Source organism: Bison bison, unplaced genomic scaffold (assembly GCF_000754665.1).
Source record: "Bison bison bison isolate TAMUID 2011002044 unplaced genomic scaffold, Bison_UMD1.0 scf7180017864495, whole genome shotgun sequence".
NCBI classification, from domain to species: domain Eukaryota; kingdom Metazoa; phylum Chordata; class Mammalia; order Artiodactyla; family Bovidae; genus Bison; species Bison bison.
Window position 1 is genome coordinate 453,802 of NW_011495054.1, and position 21,150 is coordinate 474,951.

The following is a 21,150-nucleotide window of genomic DNA, read 5'->3' on the forward strand; positions in this document are numbered from 1 at the left end:
TCCTTCCAAAGAAATCCCAGGGCTGATCTCCTTCAGAATGGACTGGTTGGATCTCCTTGCAGTCCAAGGGACTCTCAAGAGTCTTCTCCAGCACCACAGTTCAAAAGCATCAATTCTTCAGTGCTCAGCCTTCTTCACAGTCCAACTCTCACATCCATACATGACCACTGGAAAAACCATAGCCTTGACTAGATGGACCTTTGTTGGCAAAGTAATGTCTCTGCTTTTCAATATGCTATCTAGGTTGGTCATAACTTTCCTTCCAAGGAGTAAGCGTCTTTTAATTTCATGACTGCAGTCACCATCTGCAGTGATTTTGGAGCCCAGAAAAATAAAATCTGACACTGTTTCCACTGTTTCCCCATCTATTTCCCATGAAGTGATGGGACTGGATGCCATGATCTTCGTTTTCTGAATGTTGAGCTTTAAGCCAACTTTTTCACTCTCTACTTTCACCTTCATCAAGAGGCTTTTGAGTTCCTCTTCACTTTCTGCCATAAGGGTGGTGTCATCTGCATATCTGAGGTTATTGATATTTCTCCCGGCAATCTTGATTCCAGCTTGTGTTTCTTCCAGTCCAGCACTGAACCATACACTTAAAAATAATCAAGATGGTAACTTTATTTTACCACAATTTAAAAAAGGAAAACATAGAAGCAGGCTAAAAAAATAGAGCATGTTATATATATGTGCTTAGTCATTCAGTCATGTCCGACTCTTTGCAACCCCGTGAACTGTAGCCCCCCAGACTCCTCTGTTCATGGAATTCTCCAGGCAAGAATACTGGAGTGGGTTGCCATTCCCTTCTCCAGGGCATCTTCCCAACCCAGGGGTAGAACCCAGGTCTCCTTCATTGAAGGTAGATTTTTTGTCACCTGAGCCATCAGGGAAGCCCATTGCATATAAAAACTTAATATTAAATAATGGTATCTCTTCATGAAACCCATTTAGCCTTATACTTGGGCTTCATGTCTTTAAACATAATAGAAATAAATTTTTCATAAGTTTCATATTTGTTTTTTTACTTGAATTCAAAGTTTTTCACTTGGGAACATAAAGTGGGATTTTTTTTTTTTTTTTGCTTTAAAAAAAGTAACTTATTTATTTCCTACATAACATATGTTTTCAGTAATAAATAACACATTTTTCAAAATCAGTAAGACACTGTGAAGAAAGTAGGATCTTAAACTCTCAACAGAAAGTTAGGTGTGGACTCTAGGAATGAGAAAATTAGTTTTAAGTTCTCTCTGCCACTGTTAGTTTTATTTTACTTTAGACAAGTCACAAACCTCTCCAAACCTCAGTTTTTCCATCTGTAAAATAAGGAGTTGTTCTGTATGATTTCCAACATTGTTTCTAGCTCTAAAATGTTGTGCTTCTATTCCTGTAAATTTTAAAAGAGTAAATGTCTAATGTGACTTTCAAGTTGTTTGGTAAAGAGATACCTTGATATAGAAAAGCCTATGTATCACTGAATTATCATTTTATAAATAATGTTCTACCATTATCTCATTATCCTATTTTGTTGTCTTTTTTATACTTGTCACTATCTAAAATTATACTATGTACTAATTCATTATTTCATGATTTGGGTATAAATGTCATCATAGCCAAAATTATGCTTACCTTGTTCTGTGCTGTATCTCAACACCTTAGAACAGTACCTGGCACAGCATAGGCACTCAGTAAATCTCTAAGGAATGAGTGAATTAACAAACAAAAAATACACAATGAATAAATTGCTTACCAGATACTAAACACTGTGCTATTTTGAACATAATGGTTTAAAAGGCTTGAATAATATTAAGTATTATTTTTATGGTTTGAAAGATTTAAACAATAGATTGTCTCCAATAACAGTATTCTTGACAATAAGAACTGGCTTAATAAATATTAAAATGTAAGAATAAGGATAGGGAATTGTTTTGTTCCCCGCTCTTGACTGTTACAATTAAGATTGCAGACATATGCTAAATTAGTCAAATCATATATATGATTGTATATATTTGTATAGGAAGTAAACTTACTTTTAAGGGCCATGTATAACTATTAAGAGCGTGATTTGCAACTAACTGTTCTGCATCCAGAATAAAGATAACCTAATTTTAGGAGGACAGACCTATCATAGATCAAGCCCAAAAAATGCAAAGTGGCACACTGAAAATTTTCCTTTAACACCAGATTTTCAAGTTACTTCCCTCTCTACAGTCTTTGCCTCTACTCTGGTCTTTCCCTGGCCCTGAAGAAATCCTAATCCAATCTTCCTTTTGAACAAGAATGGTTTGATAAGTCTAAAGGTATATTCTGACAAAATAAACTTTAGGCACGCACTTCTTTCCTCCGTTGTAGTGTTGCCACACTGCTTTTTCCAGTAATATGACTATGACTACATCTCTAGACTCTTTGCTTCTCCAGGACGCCTCTCTTCAAATACCACCTAGCTGGGTGTCTTAGCACATTGTGCATGTATGCATGCTAAGTTGCTCAGTTGTGTATGATTTTGTGCAACCCTTTGGATTGCAGCCTGCCAGGCTCCTCTGTCTATGAGATTCTCTAGGCAAGAATACTGCAGTGGGTTGCTGTGCCCTCCTCCAGGGGATCATCCTGACACAGGGATCAAACCTGTGTCTCTTAGTCTACCTCCATTGGCAAGCAGGTTCTTTACCACTAGTGCCACCTGGGAAATCCCTATCACATAGTAAGCACCCAATAAATGTTTTGTGAACTAACATGAAGATGAACTTTTATGGGACACAACTCTACACCTCAGTTCTTGATTATTCACAAGTGAGTCCAGGGTAAACTCTTAATCCAGATTGGGTTTTTTGCTGTAGCCTAGGCTGCCTCTGAGCCTCCACCCTACACCTTAACCATTAGGTGTACAGCAGTAGCAAGCAGATTTTAATTTTGTTCTAAGCAACAAAAGTCTATTGTTTTTAATTTGTCAATTGAAAGGTATATTTTTATTTTGTTAAAGTCTACAATCAATTATTTTTGCTTGCTGCTGCCTTCTGTTAATATAGATCATGAGACTTATGTATTAAAATTCTTTGTTCACTAATCAATTTGTTGTTTCTAGTATGCCTAATGAACTGTAGTCATCATGGCCCCTGTTTAGAGATCAGTTTTTTAAAAACTTGTTCTCTTCTAACTCCTAAAGCTTTCCTTGACCCTTTCCATTAATCAATATTAGTGAGGGTTTTCTTTTCCCCTTATTTAAAAAAAGAACAGCTTTCCCCATTTTCGTGAGAGGAAAGAAAGAAATGTCCTTGAGGGGATAGGATGTTCTAGTTTAATTTTCACTTGCTTCAGTGGCCTTTCCTATTATTTTTGCTGAAGAGCGGGGCAGTTTCTTTGACTCTTCAACTTGCATTTGGCCAAGTAAAAGTAAATTAATATATGAAGATAATGTTTCTTGAACAGAGCAGTCATACAAACCACCCCTCCATGGTACCTTCTTTCAGTGTTCTGCCAGTCATTTTTTCTCCCTAACAGCTATCTTTCCAGGTGAAGACACCCTTTTCCATCTTCTCCCCTTCCTCTAGCCCCAGCTTTTGATAGTTGCACCTGCTTAGGCAATTATTTAATCATTTTGAAGTGAACAAAACAAAAAAGATGGTGAGTTTGCTGATCCCTTCTCCACAGTGTGAAAGGTATGGGAATCTATAAAAAGACTTCTCATCACCAGAAAAAAGAGCCATTCTTAGATCCCCTCTAATCCCCCCATGTAAAGATGTGCTTGTGTGTGTGTCACTGTTTTGCAACTGCCTTAAAGTACAAAGTGACAGGTTTTTATGAAATATGAATTAGGATTCTATTAAATAATAAAAAAAGTCACTTTCTCAGAATCTTCTCAGACCTATATTCTTGAGCTTATTTATTCAGCAAACATTTTTTGAATGCCCACAAAGTATCAAGCACCATGATAGGTGCTGCAAAGACTGAGGTTTTTTGAACCTCAGTAAACCACATTTACTCTGCCTTCAGAAAGCTCACAGTCTCATGCACAGATGAGTATAAGTATGATGAGGAGTGTGATAAAGATATACTGAAAGCATAACAGAGTCCAGTGGAGTGGTTTCCAAGGTTAATTTCAAGTTAATCTAGAAACTCTGAGCGAGTGATCACACCATATCACTTCAGAAGCATAAATAGTCAGACATTTAGGGGAAAACTTCTACATAAAAGTAAAGCCCTTTGTCCAGGGAATAAGAGTAAAGTTTTTAAATCTGAAGAAATTTTATTTCTTTTTATAATGAAAGGACACTATAAATTTACTTAAAACTGGTCCCAAAACCGTATATTTCAGAGAGCTATTTTGCTTGCTTCTGGATAAGATTTTAAGGATAAACTATAAGCAAGTCATATATATTGTCTTGGTAAAGTAAAACATGATATTTGTTCTAAAAATCATTCTTCAGCATCAGAGAAGATGTTGGTCTTCTCATCTTCATTTGTAAATCATATGCAGTGGTGCTTAACTGCATAAAATAGCAAATTGACCCTCTCCAATATTGATCTTAAAATGTGTTCAGGTCGGAAACTCTGGGAGGCAGGTACAATCATTCTCAAAGGGGCTATTGCTTGAAGGGGTGATATAACCAACAGAATACATACCCAATAAAGCTGATAGTTTAATAAGTTCTTACTTGCTTTTCAAGTCACATTGCCCTAATTTTAAAATTGCATTATTATTTAAGTTGTCTGTAAAATTTTGAACTTTAAGCAGTGGTGTTGAATATTTTAAAATTTATCCCTGTGTTCTTGAAGTGGATATCCACTGTTAGATGAAAATACTGCCTCATCCTGTGGTCTCTCATCTATTTGGAGACTTTTAATGTTTGTGATCTCTGTAACGAAGCTACTACAGGAACTAAGAATTCTTTTATAAAATTTAAAAAAAAAATGAGGAAGAACACAAGGGATTATACTTTTAATATTATTTATTATACTTAAAGTAGATTAAAATTTTGGACCTATTCTCTCAGACTAAGTTCTAAAATAGCATTATTTTTAAAATATGCCATAGTTGGTCATTTAATTTGCTTCATGTCAACTAAAATCACTATGATTTCAGATTTTAATTTTTCCAGTGTATTTCAGTATCCTTGAGTTTAAAAACTTAGCTAATATGATGTGACTTTTAATTTGATAAGCAGAGTCCTAACCTATAAGTGTTAATTTTTATCTGAGAGAAAATTATTAGAAAATTATAGAAAACTAATATTAGAGTTATACTTATTTACACATGAATGTGTTCTGTTTTATTCTGTTATGTGAATAGCGTGGATTCTAATGTCACTGGTTAACTTTGTAAACCAAGTTATTAAAATTTGAAATTTAGCTGCTGCCACAGCATTGAAGAGCTCCCTCTCAGTAAGTGTACTTAGCTAACTAATACCAAAACTCTGACCTGTAAACCACAGGCCTCTGCTGAGCCTCTCTCTTCTGACTGTTGGCATTTAGAAGCTTATTGCTTTTCTGGGATTATAATATTAAGTAAGGTTGATTTTGGAGTTAATATTCAGAATAAATATTTATTAATAAATAATCTGAATGGCAGTAGATCTCAGGGCCTTCATCTTTAGAACCATAAATCTAGGTGCATATATCCTGCACCTAATCTCTCTTTGCCCAGTGAAATAAGAGTTTAGATTTCCAAGGAGATGATAAGAAAATTTTAAGTTGACCTATCAAGTATTTTTTTTTACAAATTTCAAAAATATGGGTTAAGATGCATTCTTAATCTATAGCACCATCTAATAGAATTTTCTGCAATGATAGAAATTATTTATGTCTGCAGTGTTCAATATGGTAGCCATAGTTAGTGGCTAGCTTGAAACATAGCTGGAATGACTTAGAAACTGAATTTTACATTTTATTTAATTAAAATATCCATGTGAGAAACTGAATTTTACGTTTTATTTAATTAAAATATTCATGTGACTAAAGCCTATCTTATTGGACAGCACAGAGATAGAGCACCCCTCAAATTTGATATATATGTCTTCAGTGGCATTAAAGGTACTTTAATTATTTGAAAGCAAAATAGGCCACAATATAGTAATTCTGAAAAAAAAATCTAAATATAGATGTAACGGTAGATACCCTCGCAACATTCTGAAGCATTCTAACTTTATAAAAGGGGAAAGAAAATTAGCCCAGTGATAAATTTAATCATGGCTCTTCTCTTTTACTTAGAAACCTGGGTGTAAAATTTAATTTTCCTCAAGGAGTTTATATGTTTTGACTTGTCAACATTTTACACTATATAATAAAATTTTGTTTTTTAAGCCTCTTTATAATTTTATTTCCTGAAGAAAGAAAGAGCAATTATAAGAGATTCCAAATAGCCAGAGACAGAATGCAAAACTGACTTCTCACAATGGTTTCTCCTAAAACCCCAGGGCAATAAGAGAATTAATTTTTCTTTCCCCATCCTGAACATGTACTATTTGAAAATCCACCATGGTTGTACATGTTTCTGAGTTATTACTTATTATAGTATTTTTTTTTCTGAAAGGTTAGTGCTACTTACTGACTGACCACTTCATCTTTTATAGAGCAAAGCATCGCCCTTTGAAAGCATTTTCCCCTTTAAAAGTCATTTCAATGGCATTTAAGAAACATCCATTATTATCCTTCCAGGGAATGTTATTTTTCACTGGGCACTACAATAAGATTAATCATCTTTGCCCGTCAAGAAGCACAGACTTGATTAAATCAGTCAAGGGCATTAAATTCCAGCTATACTCTCTCTCGTGACCATACCGACACAGAGTTGAGGAAGAATTTGTGAAAGTATCATTTGGTTAAAATTGTATGCCTGTCTCTTTAAATCTAAAAAAAAAAATCCTTTCAGAAGCTGTAGAGAGAAGGTGCTAGAACTGTGTACGATCATGACTGGAAAGCAGGATCCCTCAGTGACTGCCGAATCTTCCCAGCACAAGATAGAGAGGCAGTTCAGCACAAGCCTACACTGGTTCTAGGCAGAACGATGATCCTACCGAACAGATTTCAAATAAAATTAAATTGAGAAAGCAGATCTTTCAAGGGAATGAGGCGGAGGCTCGCTTTTATGTTAAAAGCCACCAGCATCCTCCTTGCTAGACATGGACATGACATTTTTAAAGGAATTATTTGGTTACAGCGTTTTAAGCAAACTGTTCTAAGGAGTCTGTACATTGCCTTGTTTTTTCTATTCTTTTTTTCTTTTGCATATATGTAATTCTGGAGGTAAAGAAAAAGCCTGCCAGGGATTCAGAAGGCATCCCACTAGCGATCAGCTGACATTCCTAACTGAAGGCTGCAATGTGTTGCTTATTCATTTTGTACCGTGGGAGCTGCGGGGACTAGCAGAGAGCTAAACTATGCATTTCAAACAGCAGTGCTTGTGCAGAAAGAGGGGTGAGAGAGAGGCAGCCGGCGAGGAAAGAGCACAGCTGGACTTTCTCCTTGTTTTTATCCATTTCTGCAGGATCATGTATTCATAAGGGATGAGGCGGGCCACGGCGATCCCAGGCCTGAGCCGCGGCCTACCCAGTCAGTTCAGAGCCAGGCCCTCCACTACCGGAACAGAGAGCGCTTTGCCACGATCAAATCAGCATCTTTGGTAAGCAAACACCCCTCTACCCACCTTCCCTTCCTTCCCCTCCTCCCCATCTGGCAGCCTCTCGCCCTCCCTGAGCCTCTCTCGGCTTCATGGATGGGAGGAAAGGAGTCAAGAATGTTTTCTCCCTCCTAATAATTTTTTTCATTTTAGAAAAAATCTGTTGGCATAGCAACCTGATCTCAGATATTTTAGCATTGTCTACGGCATGGGAAAAAAAAACCCTTTGTGTGTGTGTGTGTGTGTGTGTGTGTGTGTGTATTTATATATGCTGTGTGTGCAAAATAAAAGGCCTTTGAGATGAAGTTGCTAATGTATCTAATTTTGTAAAAGCTGTTTGTCTTTTCATTGAAATAATAATGCTAAAAAAATATTTTAAAGGTATTGGATGTGTGTGTATGCAGGGCACTATGCTCCTTTTTGTATAGATGCATGTGTGTCTGTAATGTGTACACACACATCAAAAGATAAAACACAATTTAAAAAAATATATATATATATATGGTTGCTGGCTAACGTATATAATTGTAGGAAATAAGATACTTGGTTCCCAGGGATGGATTGCCGGTTCGTTCTGGTTCATTCATTTATTTATTGCAACAATGGTAGTGGCTGCACTTCCCCATTTAACCCCTGAAGAATTTCCTGGCACCCGTAGAACAAGAAGGGCTTTGTAAGAGAGGGTGGGGATGGTTGTGGGCGCAAAGATTCTGTAGGATCCTTCAGCATTTTTACTATTGCAAATGTGATTGCTGGATGCCCTTGTAGTAGCAAAAGGGGTGTGTGCTGGAAGAGTTAGTTTTCATGCCTCCTCCCCTTGGCCCCCCATGCGTGCGCGTGCGCACTCATAGTCTCACACACACACACACACACACACACACACACACACACACATTCACATCATTTCATCCTTGGCACTCTAAACTCTCTTTAATCTTTTGTTTCCAAATCTCACTTCTCAGCCAAAAAAATTATTGAAATATTAGTTGTTTTGCCTGAATTGATGTTAGAGGTCACATGGGCAGGAAGAGTTAGTATACACTGCCCAGCTATTACATTTAGAACCTATGATGACATCATCCAAGGCCGACCCAGAAATGATGATTTTTTTCTTGTCCTATTTTTAAAATCTGATTTCCACTTGTAATTCTCAAGTGTTTTAAAAGGCTTCATTTATCTTTGGGATTGATAATGGATTGTAATTTTGAAAAACCCAAAATATAAGGAAAATGGAAGTTAAAGCACCTACATATCGCTATGCCTGCTGCTGTCTAAAAGCAAGCAATTTAATTTAGGCTGCTTATAAATAAGCCTGCCTTTACGTTCCTTTGTATAGAAGTTTCTTGTATTCTCTTCAATGAACAATTTTTCATTTTAAATGCATGCCGTACTGTGTAATGGAGATCTTAAAATGTCCACTCTGTGTTTGCTAATGATTGTTTAAGCCAACTATAAAACATGCTTTGAGTCTAAATAAAGTATCATGAAATTATTAAAGAATAAATACCTTCATACCATGATACCTGATAAAAGAAGAAATATGGTGTGTTTGGAATATGACTACTTACCACTGACTCTTCTGAGACTTGTACCTTTATCCAGACTCATGCATGTTGAAATGAGAGAAATCAACAGCCCTTGAGATTCAGGGCTCCATAAGCAGGTTTCGAATATTTGAAGCAGACATTGTACCAAGTGGGTTTTCCCTCTCTGGGACAGGTTCTCTTCTTCTGTCAACTTGCCACACCCTCATTCCCACATCATATATTCATGACCTCTCCTGCCGCCCAGGAAGATCACTACTGCCATGCCAGAATGATCTCACGCTTGCATTTGTGGACTCACCCAGGGCTACTCTGTGTGTACATCAGCCGTCAGTCTCCCTCTCTGTGGATGATGAAAGCTGCTTCCCTACTAGGCCATCTCAGGGCCACAGGCAGAGTCCTTAGGAGCCCTTCTGAATCCTGCAGACTTCCTAGTGCCCATTCAGAGAACAGCTGGGATCAGTCTATCTGATGGAATTTTGATTTGCTAGAAGGCCCCTGCACCTGCATTAAGTTAAAAACAGAGTGGCTGATAGGCTGTTTCTGTAATCACAGAATAAGTTGGTTTATGTGTAAAATTTTCTTCAAATGTGATCATTTGGGAGTCAGGGTGGGATTGATGTAAGTTTATTAGAGTTCAGCAGTATTTGTATCAAATGGTTTTTAGGGAGAAAAAAAATAATGAAGGGAAAAGTAGTGTGGTGTTGAGTTGTTCCATGTCCCATTTTGGACAATCTAACTGTTGGTATGGATATTTTAATGTGTATTATCGATTACTACAGTTCCGCTATCCATTATGTTATTTTAAAGGCTAATTCCAATAGGAATATATAAATCAGAATACTGGAACATCAAAAGGAAGTATCTAATTTTTAAAAACTTACCTCACACCTTATTATTTTTTGTGTATCCCTACTCAAGTGAGAAAGTCTAAAATTCCTTAAAATGACATAAAAGTAAGAACAAGATCACAGAAAAATGAAAGACTGGGGTTTAAATAATCAAGTCACTGTTGAAACTTCACGTCTCATAGTTAGTAGAAATACTATACTGATTTATTTATTTTGGTCCTACTCTTTCTTTATAACATTCTAGCAGAAGTGTTAGCAAGCCACAGAGTGATCTAAAAGTGAACAACAAGAAGAAAAAGAATTTAGAAATTAGTTTTTCAGTTACTAGATAAATGAGTGATGTCTGTTTTAAACAGGCTTGCAAACTGATAAAAAAAAATAATTACAATTCCTCAAATTTCTTGTATCAGCCTACCTCTTCTACATAAACTGGTAAGAGGCCTAGCTCTGCTATTTTTCCCCTTAGCATTTCTTTCTACATCGTGCTTTTGAATGGGGCTGCTGACAAATATATTAAGCCAGGGATCTACAGGCTTTTACTACTAGATATTTTTATTATTTTGGCACCTTAAAACTGAGATTTTTTTTTTTTTTACACATTATCATGGACTGTTGCACAATTATGTTTGTAACAAAGGACCTTGATGCCAGAGTAAACTCTAAGGAAACTTTACAGATATATATATGTATATAATTTAAGAGCAGAAGTTATTGACCTTATTTTGAAAAATTAGAAGGAATGTCATTTCATAGAATCTCTTTTATTTTATCCTTTCTTTTTCTTTTTCTGTAAGAAAGTTCATACTGGGCTGATTTGTTGTCTGAAGAAAAGAATTATTTATATAGTTCTTCAGAATTACTCATCTGACTTCTTAGACTCTTGAGATGTGCTTTCCTTGAGTTTTTATTATTGGTGAATGGAGACCATAATATTTTAATTAAATTAGTGACCCATAAGTGTGTTTTCAGCTGTTGTTACATCTGATGTCATTTCTTAAAATTTCATAGTGTCCTGGGTCCCTGGCAGTTCCCAAGTAGATGTTACTATAGAGAGCACCAAGGCCATTCTATAAGATAGTTCAGCCTCTGTATGGCCTTGTAAAGGAATTCTAACTAGAATGCAGTGGTCTTGCTACATGTGTGGATTTATGTTAGAATACACATTAGGGAGAGGGGCATGAAACTCTTAATTTCTAGTCTCCAGGAAAGCATGTGAGAGAAAGATGATTATTGTTCTGTCCATTCAAATATAGATTCTTTGACTTTGGTTTTACCAGATTCAATAGAAAAGTTCATATAAAAATGAAATCTTCAATTGATTTTTTAAAATGCGACCTAATCATTGAGCTGACTGTGAAATTGTGTACCTGAAAGAGTTTGATAAACAAGCATAAAAATACTAGAACCTCAGCATAAATACACCAGAGGCTGCTTATCAAAATATTGCACATCTCCTCTTTTCCTTTTTCTTGGTTTTTTAATCTCACTAAGATCATTGCTGATAGTATTTTTCACTTGTGCTACCGCCCAACTCACATGACCATAGTCTCTCAATAAAAGTGTTGAATGAATGAATAAATGAAGTATCTTCCAGTCCTCTTATCACAGGAGAATTTGGATTTATAAGTGTGCATTTCAAAGCTCCTTATGTCAGTTTTTCTGTATAAGGCAGAATTGCCTGTGATCAGTCATTACTTTAGTATGAATTTGAAACATTTTTTTTCCCTAGGTGTTATAAAGAGTGGAATGACAAATTTCTGATGCCAGTATGTGACTCGTTCTATTCTTTTTAAGAACTTGCTATAAAGTTCATTTGTTCTAAGGGCTGAGGTAGCCAGTTTTATGTTGTTTTTATTCTTCCACATAATTAGTCTTGTAAGTTGGCTTTGATCTCTTAAGAGGGTAACATTATCAGCCACCATACTCCTCTTTTATCTTTAGTAAGTTGTTTATTAGCCTCCTAGTGCAATGTTCTGTACTTGGGATAGGCACAAAGTACACTTAGAATGAAGTGGTTTGTTTTAGGACCAAATTTTGCTGGAATAAGTAGGGTAGAATTCAATGGCTACAGAAACTTCCTGGAAAAAGTTCAGTCTTCATTTATGGTTTTTTTATTTTTATATATTATTCCAGATATATGAAATAGCTAATTCAGAGTCAGAAATTATATATACTTATAATCCACAACCTGGATACAGGTACAGTTTTATTGTTAAATTTGTCCTTTCTCTTGAATCCACTTCTTTTTTTAAATTTTTTATTGGAAGATAATTGCTTTACATTATTGTGCTGGTTTCTGCCATGCATCAACATGCATCATCCACAAGTATACATATTTCCCCTCCCTCCTGAACCTTCCTGCCACCCCCCACCCTATCCCACCCCTCTGGTTGTCAAAGAGACTGGGTTGAGCTCTCTGTGTCACACAGCAAATTTGGATCCACTTCTATACTATGTCTCCATCACCAGAAATGCTGAGGGGAAAAAAAAATTAATTAAAAAAAAATTAATAAAAAAAAAAATTCTGTTAGTTTGGCAGAAGAAGGAAACCAACATATATTCAACATCTCCTATGTGTCAGACACCTTGCTAGGCACAAGTGTTATTTCATCATCGCAGTAGTTCCCCTTTACAAATGAAGATATTGTTAGACTTCAAGAAATTATGTAATTTGCCCAAGATCAGTTATTTAGGGAGGGATGGAATGAGATTTATCTCCCAGAAACCTATTTAGTGTAGTAAGATGATACTACCCATTTTTCGCTGATCACATTTTTGAGGCTATCGTTGTAAAAACCAGTCAATTACATTTTGATAACTTTTTCAGATCTTCAGAGTTATTCAGTTTGTAGTTTAGACTTACCATTCTCTCCAGCTCTCACTCTCCGGGGTGTTTGGTTCCTTCCATTACTTCATAACAGAAAGTTTCCTTTCTTCTCTGCCTTGGTGTTATGAATTTCCTTAATCAATTCAAGAGCCTAGGACCTTAGTTCAAATCCCAGGCTTTATTAAAATTAAAGAAATAAATTACATGTGAAAGCACATTGTGTAAACCGTAAAGCATGATTAAAATTATGAGCGATTTTTCATTGTTGACCAGATAGTATATTCATAAAACACAAACTATAAACTTAAAACATACTGAATACATAACTATAATAATTTAATGTATTTCATGTTAGACTTGATAAATGAAATATCATTATACTTTTATTTAAATTCATCTATCTAACTTGAGCATGGAACTCTAAAATTCAGTAACTCTAAATGTACCTGAAAAGACAATTACTTTGAAATTTAGAAATTATGGTTGTAACAAATGAAAGGTGATATTAGGAGTTTAAGAAAGTGATTATCCAAATTACGGGATGCATTCGCATTTACAAGCAAAATGTCTCCCCTAACATTCAGGGATGTACAGTGATAATATGGTGAGCTTGTAATTTGTCTCTGCCACATGCTTATATGATCTGGTATGTGATAGGACCAACCCTCTTCACAGGGACTCACCCACCAATTAGGATAGAAAATGTTCTTGATACAACTCATTTCCATTTTATCTTGAGGCTACCTGGTTTAGGGAAGTGGCTATCCTGAGACTATTTTATTGACCACAAGCCAAACAATATGCTGGCAAGTTTTAAATGTGTCATGATGGCTGTATGTAGAGTGTGCCATGCCTCAACTTTGAGACTCTGATTAAGAAAGGGATGATCAAATAAGAAAAAAATAAATTTATATGTGAAACATGTCTCAAACTCATTACCCCAAAACAGACACTTTACTGCCATATTTGTTTGAAAAAGAAGTGAATGTGAAAAGAACTAAATGGTATCCTTTCAGTTGATTGGAATTTTTTTCCTCTATAATTGAACTTCAGAAAGACACAAGAAAGTAAAACATATACATATATTTCAAACTAATTCTTCCTTTTATCATGAAATAAATACATGTTAAAAAAATAATGATGGCAAAACAGATTATTTTCTTTTAAAGTGTCAGGTGCCTCTTTGGTGATGCTATCCTGTTTTTTGTTTGTTCTTTGGTCTTGAAACATCTTCCGTGCTTATTCTTTATTCTTAAAGAGTGTTGTCCTTTAAAAAAGAAACATGAATATGAGAAACCTAGTATTAGATTCAACTGGAAAGATTTCAAGAGTTCGCCTTCAGTTTAATGGTGTACTTTGATAATGCTATCCAGTTACAGAACAGCACTCTCTTGATAGTAAGGACTCAGTCAAGAATGCAGGGACACCTTCTAAAAAGAGCAAAGAAACAAACTGTCCTTTGTACAAAATGTACTTTGACCCATTAAATGAAAACAGTAGAGAGAATTAAGAGCAGCTTGAAAATTTCCAGTAAAACTTGTCTGAGGGTTAGGCTGGGGAGAAGTGTCTTATAGTAGTAGATTGGAATGACTGAATTATATAGTGTAAAACAAAATTAAAGTTATAATTATGTAATTAAGACTTTCTACTAAACTAGGGAAGATTAGAAGGAAGTGACCAGAGACTCTTAACAAGACAATAATGAGGGGTTGTAAATTGAAGAAAGGACTGGAAAACCAGAAAAGGTTTAATAGAAACAAGAGATGCTGAAATTTACACTTGGAATCTTCAGTTTGTTGGATAGTCACTTGAGAATGGGTTAAGGAAAAATTACTAAGAAAAGTAACCATCCCAAAATTACAGGAATCTTTTCTCCTCAGAGAGCAAGTGAGTGTTTGTAATTGTTAATATCTCTTTTGTGGGGAAGGGGAGGAAGGAGATAGATGATTTAAAAGGAAAGAGCTTGTTCTCACTCTCACTCAGTTCATACTAAGAATCAGAAATAAATCTCATTCAAACTATGTTAAAAGGGTATTTAAGATTCCTATAACTGTTAGAGATGTGATCTTTAAAAAGAAACAAATAAGCAGTATGCTATAGTGCAGTGCTTCCCAACCAGAGAGAGATGCCCACCAGGGGACATTCGGGAATGTCTACAGACTTTTAATATCGTCTTAACTTGGGACGTGCTACTGGCATCTGTTGGGTCAGCCAGGGATGTTGCTAAACATCCTACAACACACAAGGTAGCCTCTCAAAACCAAGAATTATCTGGCTCATTGTCAGTAGTGCTGAGGTTGAAAGATCCTGGTGTAGTGGAAATAGCATGTGCTGTTTCTGAAATCAGATAGAAATGGGTCTGCATCCCAGCTCTAATCTTTATTAGCTATATGACCATGAGGATATATATTGTGATATATCAAAAATACGTGAATATTTTTGGCTGAATGGATACATTAATTTCCTTAAGTCTCAATTTCTTCATCTATAAAATGGTGATAGTAACAATACTTCATGAGTGAATAGAATGAACAAGTGAATGAGATTGTTTGTAGGATTAGAGATGACCCTACTCACAGTGCCTGGAACATGTGAGTGTTCAGGAAATAGTAACTGAACTGATGCTGATGATGATAAATAAAATTCTACCAGAGGGTTCTTCTGCTTTGCCTGAACGTTCCTCTTCCATGAATCTGGTAACCTGAGTTCTGTTCCCCAACCCAAATCAGGTTACACGACAGATCCATGAGCATGAGCAGGAGAACGAGTTGCGGGAACAGATGTCAGGTTATAAGCGGATGCGGCGCCAGCACCAGAAGCAGCTGATCGCCCTGGAGAACAAGTTGAAGGCTGAGATGGACGAGCACCGCCTCAAGCTACAGAAAGAGGTGGAGACGCATGCCAACAACTCGTCCATCGAGCTGGAGAAGCTGGCCAAGAAGCAAGTGGCTATCATAGAAAAGGAGGTCAGTATACACACTCATGCCCTTGTACCACAGCCAAGCCAAGCCTGTCCCAGTCAGCCACATCCTGTGAGCAGGAGGCAGGTGTATTGTGCTTTTTAGTGATGGAGGAACAGGGTTGCTTTGGGGAAGAGGGGTCCAGGTTTTATGAGGCTACTTAAATTTGTCATTATAAGTTCAAATAGTAAATGAAAGTATATATTGCATCCTTGTCTTTTCAATTGTATTCTGAGCATCAGTTCCCTGATGGAGGTATGATACAAATGAAAAGAAACAAGATGCTTCTATCCTATGGAAACTTGCACCTTTCAGGTCTGTTACTGTGTGCCTGCCTCATACAGTCCTCTTCAAAAGAAAACTGCTCTACAAATAGTCCCTTTTAGTGGTGACTGGCCTACGAACGGGCACCTTACCTTGGTAAATGGCAGCAAATAGTTGATCTGGCTACTGTTGGGTCTTCTAGGAACATCTTTCTTCCCCATCCAGGTTCTAAACTAATTTTAAAAACAGACAAGATGGGGGACTACCCTGGTGGTCCAGTGACTAAGACTCCATGCTCCCAATGCAACGGACCCAGGTTCAATCCCTGGTCAAAGAACTAGATCCCACGTGCTGTAACTAAAGGGCCCACATGCCACAACTAAGACCTTGCACAGCCAAATAAATAAAAAAAAATTTTTTTTAAGATAGAAGGGTAATGCAGATAGTCAAAATATCTCTTTATTACCAATAAATGTTAGAGAAGTGATTTATATCTGAAGGGAAATGGGCCTAACAATCCCAAACAAAATTAAACAGACTCACCCACCCAGGCACTGGCAGTACTAAACCAGTTGCCTTTCCCACCCCGATAAGACTTATATAGTTACATAGTGTGGGAAAGCAGGAATGAATTTGTGCTCCCTGGGGATGGAGTGACTGGGGACAGGGTGTCAGGGGTGCTTCAGTAATCAGGCTCACTAGCTCTCTCTCTCTATCTACAGGGGAGGAAACATCAGAATTGTAGGATCATTCCCCCAAACAGCCACCAATCTAGAGGCAGTGTGTCATGAAAACCTCTGCCCAAACAGGGGTAATATTGATTAAATAAGCCAGTCTTTCTTGGGAATTAGATTTGGTAAATATGTGGAAAAAATTGTTCATAATGGAAAAACTGTTAATAATAGAAGATAAAAGTGAAAAGATTCATAGAAAGAACCAAGACGCATACTTCCCCCCTCTATTCTCTAAGTATATCATCTTACACATGTACTTCACCTATGGTTCCGTTAAGCTTAGATTTGGTCACTTTCAGGAGCCAGTATTGGTTGGGTTATCTTTTATTTGGTCTATTTTTTCCCTTCCAAGTACTAACCAGGCCCGACCCTGTTTAGCTTCTGAGATCAGATGAGATTGGATGCATTCAGCCTTATATGGCCAAAGACTAGTCTATTTTCTATCCATCTAGGAGTCCTCAAAATGTCCTGATACCCAACTATTGTGGATTATAGCAGATCCTTCAGAAAACAAAAAGTCATTAATTTTTGCCTGTTATACTAAAGATGACCTCATTCAGATACTGATGGTTGAAGTAACCAATTAGAGAGTTAAATTCTTGGGGGGAAAGAAAGAAACTGGCCAGTCATGGTTATTTATCTATTTTATACTTTAGCCCTTCGGCCACCAACAATATAATGAAGAGTTTTTATTATAATCCTTGGTCCGCCTTTCATCCCATTTATTTTATGTATGTGTCCAATAAAACACATTTACAGTTTACCTTCATGTTTTTCCCATAATTGGGAATATATTTTTTGATGGTATAAGTTTTAAAAATTTTTTGTTTGTTTAAGATACAAGAGAATCAAAACAGGTATTTCCTTTTCTGTGTTTTATGAATTATGTGTTCAAAAAAATTATGCTGTTCGGTACTTTTGGACTCTTTGAATGCATTGGAGAATAGACAGCTGAATTCTGTGTTAAAAACAATTCATCCTATATTATATTTGTTATTTTATCAGGCAAAGGTAGCTGCAGCAGATGAGAAGAAGTTCCAGCAACAGATCTTGGCCCAGCAAAAGAAAGACTTGACAACTTTCTTAGAAAGTCAGAAGAAGCAGTATAAGATTTGTAAGGAAAAAATAAAAGAGGTAAGCATACCATTATTTTGCAGTCATCAAGTTGCCATTAGAATGGCTAGAACTTAATTCATCTTACATTGTGAACAATATCGTAACCCATTAATGCTCAAACTTTCTAATATCATCACCTGAAGTGATTATTAAAACAGATTGCTAACCCACTACTAGATGTTCTGATTCAGTGAATCTGGGGTGAAGTTTGAGATGTTCGTTCCTAACAAATTCCCACATGATGCTCATGGTGCTTGTCCAGGAACACTTCAGGAACCCTCTAAACCATTCTTACCTATTTCTGGTTTATTCTTCACATGTCAGCCAGTGATCTTTTCAAACCATAAGTTTTCAAACCATCATATCACTTCATGAGTATAATATTTATTGACTTTTCATTGCTCTTTCATTTGTATTTGCTCATTGATCAAAATACTAGAAGTCCCTATGTGGTCAGCTACCAGCCTCCCTTCTTACCTCATACCAACTTTCCCTTCACCTCTTACCCATCCCAGCTCAGCACTACTCCTGCCACAGTTGTCACCTTTGGGTCCTTTAGCTCTGCCCATCTCCACAGTCTTCACTCACACTCTTTCTTCCACCAAGGTGCTCTCTGCATCCCCATCCCTACTCCCAATCCCTTTCCAGCCTCCTTGTAAGACTAAGGATTGTTTATTAGTACCATAACTTAAATTTCACTTCCCCAGGAAAACCTTCCCTTGACTGCCTTGACCAAGATAGGTTCCTCTGGTATTATAACACTAATTTTCTATTTTATATGTATCTATATATAGATATATGATTATTTGAGCTATTTTACCCTACTAGCCAGTAAGCAGTAAGAGCAAAGACCATATGTCTTTTTTCTTTGTGTCATTACTTCCCTGTGCCTGGTACATGTGAAATATTTGATCAGTGAGTGAGTGATTCTTTAGTATTAGGTTGAAGACCTCTAGTGGACTTAGTTCCTCTGAGGAACTGCAGTTTGAACTGGAAGCTCAAGTGACTTCACTTCTTCTTTTACCAGGACTTACAGCTGAATTGCTTGCAGGTCCATAGACATTCCTTCTCATAAGACTTAGAGTTTCTCACTTGTGGACTACTAGTGTATTAAGGCTTAACAGAAGTCAGATGGGACTTGATTTAGTATATGAAATCAGTCACTTGGGCACATATTCCAAGTTAACAGTATGAGAGTTAGCTAGGTTCCTTTTCAGTTTTTTTTTTTTTTAAACAGTTATTTTTAAATCAATAACTAAAAGCAAGTGCCTTGGGGTTTGCTCTGCCCAGATGGGTCACTGGTAGTTGTTGGAACTGACAGAAATTTCTATCTAACCTGCACTGCCAGAATGAGAATCATCTCTGTCTGACACTGTAAGGTCTGGAAAACCAGGCTATGGAGAGAAATAGCCCAACTAAGAAGGTTTACATGCTCTCTGTTTTCTCTTACTTATTTCTTGATCTGGATTATTATATCCTAATAGATGTTACTAGATCACAGAGATAAACCTGATTTTTCAGTAACAAATTTTGGAAATTTCTCAACTGCAGATAGATTTTTACTTACAGCTCCATGTGTTTTCTCATGTTCTGGAAGCCGTATTTATGGCTGCAGCCACCATTTTGAGCATTTGTACCACTAAGGTATTTGGAGCTTTGTATGAACTCCATCTTTAGAATATGCTCCCACAGAACAGCGTTCGAGAGTCCCCACTCAGTCCTCAGGCATAGAGCTATTTTGGGTTTGCCATACTCAGATTTATGAGTGCTAAAGACCAGGGGCCTAAGCGTACAAGTCTTTCACATTCTCATGAAGAAAAACAAACCTACACTCAATTTAAGACAGCCTCTATAATACTTTCTCTATGCAAAGCTAGTATTACTCCTTATGAAGTAAAGCTTAGTTCAGACTGTTGACTTCCCTGGTGGTCCAGTGGCTAAGACTTTGCCTTTTAGTGTAGGGGGTTCTATCCCTGGTAGGGAAGCTAAGATCCCACATACCTCTGTGTCAAAAACCAAAACATTAAAAAAAAAAGAAGCAATATTGTAACAGATTCAATAAAGACTCTAAAAATGGTCCACATCAAAAAAAAAAAATCTTTAGAAAAAGAAAATGTCATGTATGCTTAAATATTGATATAAAAGGTATCATCCTAAAAAAAATAAAATAAAAGGTATAATCCTTGAGATGACAGAACAATCTCCATTATCCCTACTGTTGATAGATAACTGGGGTCTGGGTAATCCAGAGTGATGGATGATCCAGAAATAATTTATTTTTGATTTTGAAATGAATTTTTATGATCATATTTCAGTTTGGATGTCCAATATAGTGGTTAATGCCAAACCTAGTAGTGAAGTCACAGCATCTAGATCCCAGCTTACTCCATAATGGAAATAGCTCTTGTTCTTGTTGATTCTAATATTTCACTTGAGATTTCACTGGAACAGGAAAATTGAAAGTTGATTTACAAATACTTCTTAGCTAAGTGCCAAAACAATCTAAACAGTGTGTGACATCCACATTACAAAACATAAGTAAAATAGGTATAAATAAAAGATTTCAACTGAATAGTTAACCAGATATTAAAGGTCCAGCTTGTAGGTGGACCTTTATGAACAGTATGAACAAAGGATGCCCAATACTTTCTCTAAAAGTGATCTTCTTACTTTCCCCATAGACTAACATCTTCTTAACTGCTCTGATTTGCTGCTTTCTTCCCTTCACTCATATGATCTAAAACAATTATGTATTTTGTTCTTTTGGAAATATCAGATCAGATCAGTCACTCAGTCGTGTCCGACTCTTTGCAACTCCATGAATCGCAGCACGCCAGGCCTCCCTGTCCATCACCAACTCCCTGAGTTCACTCAGACTCACGTCCACCGATTCAGTGATGCCATCCAGCCATTTCATCCTCTGTCGTCCCCTTCTCTTCTTGCCCCCAATCCCTCCCAGCATCAGAGTCTTTTCCAGTGAGTCAACTCTTCGCATGAGGTGGCCAAAGGACTGGAATTTCAGCTTTAGCATCATTCCTTCCAAAGAAATCCCAGGGCTGATCTCCTTCAGAATGGACTGGTTGGATCTCCTTGCAGTCCAAGGGACTCTCAAGAGTCTTCTCCAACACCACAGTTCAAAAGCATCAATTCTTCGGTGCTCAGCCTTCTTCACAGTCCAACTCTCACATCCATACATGACCACAGGAAAAACCATAGCCTTGACTAGACGGACCTTTGTTGGCAAA

The 21,150-nt window shown here is 36.7% G+C and overlaps 1 protein-coding gene across 7 annotated transcripts in view; it reads left to right on the forward strand.

Moving 5' to 3' along the window:
* Positions 1 to 21,150, forward strand: part of TAOK3 (TAO kinase 3) — a 180,420-nt gene that overhangs the window by 137,501 nt on the left and 21,769 nt on the right. For all 7 annotated transcript variants that reach the window (XM_010828531.1, XM_010828528.1, XM_010828533.1 and 4 more), the window contains 3 exons: positions 7,478 to 7,612; positions 15,561 to 15,797; positions 17,795 to 17,923. In XM_010828531.1, coding sequence (XP_010826833.1) covers positions 7,478 to 7,612; positions 15,561 to 15,797; positions 17,795 to 17,923 — 501 coding nt within the window. The remainder of the gene's footprint in view (positions 1 to 7,477; positions 7,613 to 15,560; positions 15,798 to 17,794; positions 17,924 to 21,150) is intronic.